The sequence below is a fragment of the Trachemys scripta genome, chromosome 1 (genome assembly GCF_013100865.1).
Source record: "Trachemys scripta elegans isolate TJP31775 chromosome 1, CAS_Tse_1.0, whole genome shotgun sequence".
Classification (NCBI taxonomy): domain Eukaryota; kingdom Metazoa; phylum Chordata; order Testudines; family Emydidae; genus Trachemys; species Trachemys scripta.
The window spans coordinates 55,491,661-55,502,683 of NC_048298.1; the positions used below are offsets into that span (position 1 = coordinate 55,491,661).

Sequence of the window (11,023 nt, forward strand, 5' to 3'; positions counted from 1 at the left end):
CCCTCCTTCCCCTCTGTCACAGTTATCTGGTCAGAAGGAACTGAGGGTGGGGGAAGCATGCAGCCCCCTTTATAGCACAATATAGAGGCACCACTCCAGAGGTCGCAGCAGGGCTCCCCCGCTACAGGTACTGCTAAGGGAAAAACTTCCAGCACTAGTGCATGTGGCAAGCACCCACACCTACTGTGGAATACACATGAGCAACACAGCTCGAAGAACACCAGTTATGGAACAGGTCACTGTCCTTTTTCACACCACTGAGCAACATAGTTATGCCAACTTAATTTTATAGTGTAGACCAGGCCCACAGATGCAATTTGAAACCAAGCTTATTACTGAAATAAGTGTCTACTGAGCCATTTGTCTGATTTAACTAAGTTGCATTGGTTTAAAGGTGTGATTTGAAACCATCTTTTGAGTAGGCACTTCTTTTAGTTTCAATACCGTAGTTAAAACCTGTTTCTAACACGAAGTTTTCACAGGGTTTGCCCTGGGTTAAACTGACTCACATTAAATCAGTGCAACTTTGTGTAGATAAGGCCCTTGTCTTAGGTCTCTTGGAATTACAGCTGGAGAATCTAAGATAGATATTATTTGGAGATTCACTGGCATTGGAGAGGAATAATGGTTATAATTAAGGCACAGAACTAGGAATCAAACATCATAGTTAGCCTGTAGCAGAGCTGGAAACATTCTTGTGTGCTCTTGGGCTAGTTAACTGTATATTTGATCTGTACAACAGCTTCCTGTAAAAACACAGAATACTGAGGTTAAATTCATTAGCTTAAATAGAAGACTAAGGGCTTTTTCTTTTACAAGAGTGCCAATAAAAGGAGAAGCAGCCCCAATGGATAACAGTGACAGGAGCATACTACTTAGGAGTGGATATTTCTACTAGTTACCTCAGAGCATTATTCATCTTGGATCCTCTATTTTCCAGCTAGAACATCTTGAATGGGCACCCTTTTTCCTAACATTACAGCTCCAATGTGACCCACTACACTTACAAACAGTTGCCTGTCAAAGTTTGATGGACTGTAACTTCATATCCTGGAGCAGTAGCTTACACCGCTCTTGTGACAATTTTTCAGCTAGAATTAGTGGCTCTCAACCTGTGGTCCATGGAGTCCTTTGGGACAGGCCACAGAATAAAGCCTGAAAGAAACATCAAAGGGCTTAAGGTTCCTTCAATAGTAAAGTCTTGGCAGTTGCCTTGGCTAAGTGACATGTCCTCCTACAGTGCCTTCGTTTGAAACTACCTCACTACTGTTCAACTGCTCCCTATCAAGGCCACCTTTATACTAGAAAAAGTATTTTTAACAATTACAAAAGTAGTGGAGTGAAACCTGGCCTTGCTCAAGTAAATCTAAAGACTCCTAAGAGTCAAGATTTCACCTTCTATAGATATGGTAGGTCTGTAGTTTTAATGGGTCAGGTGCCCCTTGCTGGCCACTTACCACACTCCTGTGAGGGGAAAGCAAGCGTCTGGTTCCTTAAGAGAGTCCAACCACTGCCTCAATCTTAGGGGTCATGGGCACACAAACTCAACTTCTAAGACTACTGTCCCGCCCCTCTCAGCACAAAGATAACCCTTTCTCAGAACACCACCTAAAGGTGTGAAACCTTCTGGTTATAGTTCGACTCTGGGCAAAAATATGTTAAACACTTGTGCATGTCTCCCAAAAGTTAAACACAACTGCTCTTTTACTTAATCATTATAAAGCACAATTAAGTACAGATGTACAGAAAACGACCATCTTAACTGGAGAGAGTTGGGGATTACAGAGAAGGCAAATACAGCAGAGTAATTTCCATTTAGTTTTATATGCCTACAAAACAGCAATTCATTTCAGAACCTCTCCTGTGACAGACTGTGGTGGGAGATTTAGCCATTTAAATTAAACCTTCTGAGCCAGTATAGTTTAAGACCAAAAACACATTACTTGAAGTTTAGTCAAAAGAATTTATTAGAAAATATTATGCACTACATAAAACTATTTTTAGAATATTATTTCAGTAGACAGCACTCCAGCCTTAAACACCACAGCATAGACTTTGCCCAGCCACTGTGCTCCTGAAGATACATCTTTAGGATGAGACATTCAAGCAGCATGCACAGTGAAACCATTTGAAGGAGTGCAGGGAAATTCCTTGTGATTTGCCTAAATTCACAGAATGTATAACAATTTAATAAATTTTCTCAAGGCAATTAGGTAAGATGAATTTGTCTTCTCGACCTTCTCAGCATCAACTGGGCCCAGAGCTCCTGCTGCCACTTTGTATTTTGCATTAGTGCATGTTGGGAAATTCCAACAACTAGGGGTTAACAGTTTCAATAAATATCACAGGAACACAGCTTTAATACTAGTCTTAACAAAAAGATGTTCACAAAGGTAAAGCACAAGCCTTCTCATTCAGTCATATTAAAGTAGACCTTGCTGATTTTTCTGGAAAAATATAGGAGAGTCTATGTATTAAGGCAATGCATTTTTAATTTAAACATCCATTTTAATGGACTGCATATTTTCTGATAAATTCTTAAATATTTCAGTTGTAAAAAATAAGGTTTACTGATCACATTCTAATCTATCAGATATTCTTCATTAGGATTTGAAATACAGTGGAGCATCCCTATAATAATCACTGCCCCAATTATAATATGGTAGTAAGTGGCATCTTGACTTCCAGACAGGAGCTGTGGAAACAAAGAACAACAAATCCTGCCTTCCTGCCCGCAACATGTTGAAAGCAACCATCCCTCCAGCCCTTCACCTCCTACTCCCCTTCAAAAGGGCATTTATCTATTTCCTAAAAGGAACATTATAGTGAGGCTCAACTGTATACAGTAAAAATATATAAAAATCATTAAACCCCAAAAATTCATCAGAAGAGGAAAATGCAATAAAAATAAGTACGCATGGCGTGATTAACCAGGATCGACATAGCAATTTGCTACAAGATTTGTCAAAAAGTGCTAACCAATTCTAGCTTAAAATAGATTGAGAGTTCATACAAATTGCTACAACTGTCTATGAATCACTTTTGAAAGATCTAAAACATGGCTTGACCATAGAAAATGTATTATACCATCAGTCTCCAATTTACATAATATTTTGATTTAGGCACACAAAAATAAATATAGCAAGTCAAATGCTTCAGTAAGTCTGCAGAAAGTTATAATTAAAACCAAGTGATGAACTGCTTTGTGACAGCATTTAGTTATATACGTCTATATCGCTTAATTTATCCTTCATCTCATGGAAGGGAATGGAAAAGCACTGGAAAGTCCCCTATCAAAGACAGCTGTGTGGATGGTAACATCCCAGAAGATAAAACAAAGTATATTACACCACATTGCAGGGACTAAGTGTCAGCATGGCACATTCACACTTTTGAGGCCTTTAGTTGGAACACAAGGGTCTTGGGCTCACAAACAACAGTATCACCCATGTGCAGTACTGAGGGACTCACAGTTCAAAAGGAGAAGGAAAGCAAGGTCCCATCTACCGCACTCCTACTCACTGTCCCCATGAAAGTTAAAAGGAGCCGAATGGGTGCTTTTTCCATAAAGAGCTGGTAAAAATCTCAAGGTCCTGGCAACCATACCCTCTCAGTGTAAAGCAGGTTCTACTCAACACTGCAAGCATTCCTGTAACACACTTAATGGCTCCCATATTTGTCTTTAGAATGGGACTATCCGTACATAACTCTTTATTGCTAAGTGTTTTGGGAAATATGAAAGCTACTATATGTGACTACATTTTGTATGTTACCTAGGATAACTTTTTGCAGTTTTAGTGACAAGTTTGGTGGTCTATGCTGTATTCCCTTGCAAACTATAGTTCATATTAATAAAATACCTCACATAACTAAAATTGGCACAACTGACTACCTCTGGTCATTAGAGACCCATGTAAGACTTAATACAGAAGCCCCTCTTGTTCATATAGTTGAAGAGCTATACAAAACCAGTGCTTATATTCCTGAATATCCAACCCTACACAACGATAATTTCCTAGGTCCTTTTACCAGATGAGGGAAGAAGTAGATATGTACTGTGGTTGCCTGAACCATACCTCTTGGAACTGAAGCCTTCAATTAATTTCCATAAGAATTAAGCAGATTTGTCCCAACATCTTAAAACAAAAGTCACAAAGCAAAAACAAGCAGCATAACCTTTATTTGGTGTTACAATAGATGTACAGTGCCCATAATATTGGACACTGAATCTTGCTGTTTATGATTAATTTTTTTTTGTATCTAAACAGTTCTTCTGTTCAGACATAGCCATGTGCTTTTTTTTAATATACACACACTGACCCCTGCAATCTGTCCAGTTAACACTAGAAATATTTGTCAGGGGAATACATTATCTTTATTATAATTAGGGGAAAATCAAAGAGAAAAATCTTACTTTAATATCTTTAATCTGACTGATTACATGTACTGTACATACCTGTTCCAAAACCAATGTACTTAGAAGTTTCTAATTTTACGCACTTCATTATTCAAGTCAAAATGCTGTACATCTGCTAGTATCCACACAATCGTACATTCCTAATAAAAATGCACCCTACTTTACACCTTTTACTTTCTTTTAAGCATTTTTTTTGAAAAGGGATAAAGTTGCAGTTAGATCTATATTTATTTAGAACAAAACATATACTACATTGAAAAATAATTTTATCAAAACCAGATTCCAATCAATCATGAATAATTTTCAGTTAATGGTTCATGTTGAAATTGCACTTTGCAGATTTATCTTGATCACGTTTTCAGTATTTTTTCATTTTACTCTCTCTTTCTTTCAGCAGAGACTGCTTCCTCTGGATTTTTCTTCCGTGAATGTTTGTATTTGTCTACATATGCTTTCACTAGATTTGCCACTTTTGCAGAATTGACTTCTCCACTCTTGCTATGACAAACCTACAACAGGAAATATATATATATCACACACACACATACCATTGTCAATTCTTCAGAGCTGTCAGTAAAGAGTTACTCACAGATAAATAATGCTTACTTTCATTAAACTGAGCAAAACAAAGAAATCAGGAAGGCTGTTTTATTAATTTAATAAGGCAAGATCTACCTACGCTCCACTGTTGTTTTGTCTATGGAATGAACAAATGTACCTGAGGTTGCAAGGTGCTGAGCGCCCTCAAATCATTACCCTTTTTCCAATATTGCTGGGGGGAGGAAGCAATTAACATATTCATGTCTGTATATTTTTAGACTATTTAAAAAGTCATTCCTGAATACAACTTACTTTATCTACTGCTTTCCGCACAATTTCTTTATATTCCTCCTTGGTAATATCTTTATTCTGGTAGAAAGGTTTAATAGCCAGTTTTACCTCTTGTGCTGCTTTTTCTTGAATTAACAATTTCTGTCAAAAGAAAAATACCTGTTTTTTAGGTAAGTGTGTGTGTGCAAATTTTTTTTTTTTTAAACATGAAAAGATTATTTAAAGTTAATTAGATCAAAGTAAGAAAGCTTGGCAGACTGAAAGTTTCTCTTAAATTAAGGCTGTCAGAAACAGGGCCAAAGTTCTGCCTAATATTTGAACACACAACCAACTTCCACAGATGTCAATGAGAACCACACATACTTATCGGGGGCAGAATGTGGCCCCACTAATTAATTACACTTTAAAATATTTTTAAGTACTTACAGAAGTGTAGCTCTAAAAGTATTAATATTTTGTTAGATAAAAATTAAGTTAATTTGTTAGTTTCTTGTAGTTATACAGTTTCCATGGAAGTTTAAGGATGACAGCAATAAGTATCCCATACATAAAAAAGGAGATCGACACATTTGCTCTCTAATTTTAACACTGTAGAATTATATATATTGCTCTCAACTCTGAACTTGCCTGGTCTTTCTTCGAGCTATCTGCGCTGGCTTCCACCGTAACACTTACTTTGCCTTCTGCAAATTTTACAGCAGCATTAGAGGTTTTGATGTGACTTGATGATGTTGCATTACCAGAACTTGGTCCCTGAACTGTTCCCACATTTCCCAGGACTGCTGTTGGAGCAGGCAAGAGTGGTGCACTCATGTTATTACTTACATGAGGAGCACTAGGAATACCCTGTTTTAAAAAGTTACCGGCAGTTAATACATTATTCTTCAGATAGTCAATAACTGTTACTTTCTAGAACTCTCAGCAAGTGTAGTAAATGCACGAATACCACAGGTACTTCGGTTTAGCAGCTAATTTCTACATCAGCTGTTGCTATAGCAGCCAGCCACTTTTATATAAAGATTAACACAAAACAAGAACAAAAACAGTTAATGAAAGCCTGAACAAAATAAATGCACCTTGCATCACGTCATTAAAGTTGCTAGACCCTGGCTGAAGTGGACTTCTACCTACTGGGACAGAATTCCCAAGAATGGTGCTGCAAATGGAAATGGACATGTTCAAATTTAGGTTCTGAAGGCAAGTACTTCCCAGACACTTTTAGCTCTCATGGCAGTGTACAGGAACGTATCTGTTAGGTAAATCAGTTCCTAGATCCTTCACCCCTTTAAAAATCATCACCAGCATCTTGAAATGCATACACAAAAAGGAAAGCTTATGCAAGCGCTTGAGCTCAGGTGTCAGAATGTTTGTCCATATGTCTTAGAAGGTTTCCTTCTGTGTTTCGCAAGAGATGGAGCTTTTTGTGAACTTCAAGGGTAGCCATAGCTAGTGCTCAGTCAAGACTAGACGTAAGAGACCAGACAACCACTGAAGGCTACACCTGAGGAAAAGCCATTTCCCGTGCATTCCGAGATATCAGAAAAAGGCACAATGGACCATTGCTGCTACCTTGGAATCAAGGAATAACAATAGTGCTAACAGCTCCTATTGGTGCAAATGCCACCTCTTGCCTGCTGCTCCAAATGCTTCGCCCTATAAGCATCACTTCTATATTATGCAGGTTGAGTCACAGCCAGTTTATATTTATCCAGATTGGGCAGTAGTGAAACTAGAATTTGAGTTCAAATGAAAAGGAGATATAGAGCTGGATATCAACATTACACTGATAACAATCCAGTTAAAACCATCCTTAACCTTCCTTAGTTGTTTCTTATAAACACGCAGGGCATGTCCATGCTACAGCATAGACACCTACATTGACAGAAAGGGTTTTTCCATCCATGTATTTAATCCATTTCTCCAAAAGGCAATAGCTAAGTTGATGGAAGAATTCAGTCAACCTTGCCGCATCTACACTGGGATACAACATTTTCAAAATCCTTAGGTTGATCTCATTTAAATGTAGACCAGGCCTCAGTCTCTCATGGTCAATGATATTACAAAGTGCTAAAAGATTCAGGACCCAGCACAGACACATTCCATAATGATAGAGAGGGGCAGCACGCAGACATCAGTAGTCTCAGCTTCATATCATACTTTGAGCAATACATTTTACTAAATACTTTGTCTTTACAGCCATATTTATTGAGTCACCGGACAATTCCATTAGCGAAGGGTTCACAGAAACACTTCAACTCTCTCATGCTTCTGGGATTAGAATACTGAATTTCCCATTGTAAAAATCTAGTTTGAATTATTTCAGACAGCAGACCTAAACCAAATAGACAATCAGCCTGCATTTTAGTTATAGTAGTATTTTACCATTGTGTCTGCAGAACATTTGAAATGTGTCATTCATTCACATAAGTCAATATTTCCTATGGTTATTCCCCTTTGTTTCTGTGATGCTGAGGTTGTGAATATTAATACTGACAGCAATGGAAAAGGAACATTTGCTAGAACAGTTTCCCAACCTAGGATACAGAGGGAAGGATACCAGATTAGTTTGGGGTCACAGGCCAAGGCTGAGGATCAGCATAGATGAGAAAATCTGCAGGACCCCAGATCTGATTCCACATTCTGCAAATGTGCTGCTGTGTGTTCAGGTAATGTGTTAGGTAACCTCTTGAAAGCCACCCATCTTTCCTCGGCATTCCTGTATGGCTCCTAATGTAATGACTGGCTGTGGGAGAAGCTCACATGTACAGAGCTGATGGCTAAGGCAACAGCCCACCAGCCCAAACTTCACTTCTCTGGAGCGCCACAGGAACTACACCAACCTTCATAGTGAGGCATCTCTTTGTGCCTCACTATCTCCAGCAGAACTGAGACTTCTGACGACTGGAGAAATGGGGTAGGGACTGCAGCACCAAAGGGGAGGGACAGAGACTTTATACACAATAGGAAAAAGAGCCAAAATAAAATACGTAAAAATGATAAGAAGGAAAAAAGGATGAAGACATGGCGGGGGGGGGGAAGCGAGTGGAAAAGAAAAACAGACACAAGCAACGGCATAATGAAATGGTGCAAGGGGACATTGTACGGGTGACCCTGTGCTGATTCATCCCAAGAGAGTGCTCCAAAAAAAGGTTGGGACTCACTGATTTAGAGGACTGTTAAATGAGACAACAAAAGCTTCCTCATACTACAAAATATATAAGCTTTCCCAGGGCATAAAGCCACCACTCTGCTGAAATGGGAAGAATATTCAGAATAATTTAGTATCCAATTTCTAAAAACTACTAGAATTGAAATCTCTTTTGTGCACACAAAATTGGATAGTGGGCAAACTATGAGGAAACTATGCAACATTCCATTCTTGGTTGACATCTCTCTGGGTGCTACTGAACTACAAATAAACAGTAAAAATTGTGCATTTTGGCTAACGTTTTAAGAGATGTTTCAGAACAAATCCATTTCCCCATAAATACTTCTTTATCATCTTTTTTCAGGGGGAGGAAGATCTGTTACTATATATTTGATAAGCTTTATAGTATTTTAATACAACATACTCTTGATCGATGTAACCCTGCTTAACTATGTTTTATGACTATATTGATTAGACCTTGATTTCTGAAAAACATACCTGCAATTGTTTTCCATCTGGTTGTGAAGCAATGTAGCTGACTTGCTGAGATGGTGGGGGAGGAGGTGGAGGTGGTGGTAATCCCTGAGACACATTGGTAGGAGCAGCTACCTGTATGAGAGGTACTCCTGTATGGAGATGCATGGGCAGTGGAGGATGAATGTTAAATGGATTGTGTTGGATGTTCATAATAGGAGCATGAACACCCACTGGATATGGGAAGATATTCATAGGCTGGTGTTGTGCATTCACTTGTGGCATTACATTCATTTGTTGCGGCATCATATTTATTGGTAGCTGAGAGCCATCACCTGGTTGGTTTGTTTGGTCTTTGAGGTTTGGATCTATTAAAAAAAACAGAATATTTAAAATACAAAATACATATTTCTATAGAGAACAGAGACCCCCCCAAGAAACACCAATTTAGAGGTTTAAGGAGTCAGAAAGTTCAGGTTGCTCTGAGAGCCTTTGCTTTGAATTCTCCAACTACTCATTTATACCACAGCTTAAAATGTGTTATATTTTACTGAAACAGAATTTTCAGCCAAAGTGCAGGAATGCAACACACATTACCCAACTCATTGTTACTGAAACACAAGCATACATTTTCTCATGTATGCAATTCTGGGTGTCTGATTTGCACAACCATGCTATAGTTATGTCTAATAACGGTTCTGTAGTATAAGGATATTTATATTCTGATTGGCTAAGAGTGCTTATTATCCAGACTTCAGGGATACTAACTGTATAGGATGGTGATATGCTCCCTTACTCACAAAGTTCACACATTGTGCCAGAAATAAATAAGTGTTTATTCCAACTTTACTTCCCCACTTTAACAGCAGGCAATAAATAAATAAATACATTTTAAAAATGAAATTTACATGTGAGTAGTAAAACCCCAAAAGCTAAGAAGCGGGGACTGTGAAGCTGCTGAACTGTTTAAAAATCCATTGGCTCACTTTCTTTCTTTGTACATGATTGAAATAAGTGGGAACTGTGTCACTGAATTCAAGATTTGACCTTTCCTCTTATACCTCACTCCCCACAAGTGCCTCCTTTTCTATAGGCCAACATGGCTCTGTCTTACTGAATTTATAATGGAAGAACTTAATTCTCTCCCTCCAAATTCAGTTTTCAACAACAAAAATACATTGGGCTATTTTGAAGAGGATTTTATGGTCATGTAGGAAGTAGGGATTAGGAATAGAGATGGAGAAAGAAAAAAATAGGCGAAGAAACTGGGACAAGAGCAAAGGTAGGAATTTTTTTGTAAGTTTTATGTAACATCCCATTTGTGTTCTGTAGTTTTAATTTAATTCACATGTTTCATAACAATTTCAGAGTATTAATAACTTGAGGGAGCTTTCCACTAATTCAGAATTAACCTCATCCTGAGCTAATAACTCCTCAGCCTTCTACTTCAAAGTTTATTCAACCCAGAATATTTTTATTAACTTAACAGGAAACACTCAAAATTATATTACAGTCCCCCTGGGTGGGGATGTTCACTGTAACAAATATGGAAGAGTAACACTTACATAAAATGTTTTATTTACTCCTAGTTCTCTGAATGCCCTTTGATATTACTGCAGTTGTGTATATCTGAAAAAAATTCTCTTCTGTACAAACGAGGACTTCTTTTTCTGTTTGCTCTTGTAATTAATAATAACCCTATGTTTATTGCAACAGTCTGTGCACAGTGATAATTGTGAGGTCAAAAACTAAAGGATCAAGATAGGGGTAAACAAGGATTTTTCTCCCTCTAGGTCAGTCAAGAGCCATCTGCTAATTAGTAAGAGCATAAGACATTTTTGGATTTATAAATACTTTATAACATGAAAGCCAGTTTCACTCTAAAAATGCTGACTGCTACATTATGGTTAGTGCCATCAAGTTAACACCTGATCAAATCTGTAACTTGTATATGTTTTCATTGGTAACTATTAAGTCTTCCTTGAAGAAATCACCCTTTTAAAAAAGGTAATAAGTAGTTCATTACGTTTCTCTCCTGTTCACTCTGTACCAACAATACCACAGTGTGTGTAAACTCTCTAAAAATAAGCAAAACCACATAAATGTATTTTTTTTCCTTTTTCTTAAGGAACATATTTGGTTGGTTGCACCGT

The 11,023-nt window shown here is 37.8% G+C and overlaps 1 protein-coding gene across 2 annotated transcripts in view; it reads right to left on the reverse strand.

Annotated features, from left to right (window-relative positions):
* Window positions 1–1,943: 1,943 nt before the first annotated feature.
* Window positions 1,944–11,023, reverse strand: part of SCAF11 (SR-related CTD associated factor 11) — a gene marked incomplete in the record, with an annotated part of 64,098 nt that continues 55,018 nt past the window's right edge. The window contains 4 exon segments of one of the 2 annotated variants that reach the window (XM_034769992.1): window positions 1,944–4,926; window positions 5,270–5,389; window positions 5,876–6,094; window positions 8,895–9,238. In XM_034769992.1, coding sequence (XP_034625883.1) covers window positions 4,792–4,926; window positions 5,270–5,389; window positions 5,876–6,094; window positions 8,895–9,238 — 818 coding nt within the window. 2 annotated transcript variants of the gene reach the window in all.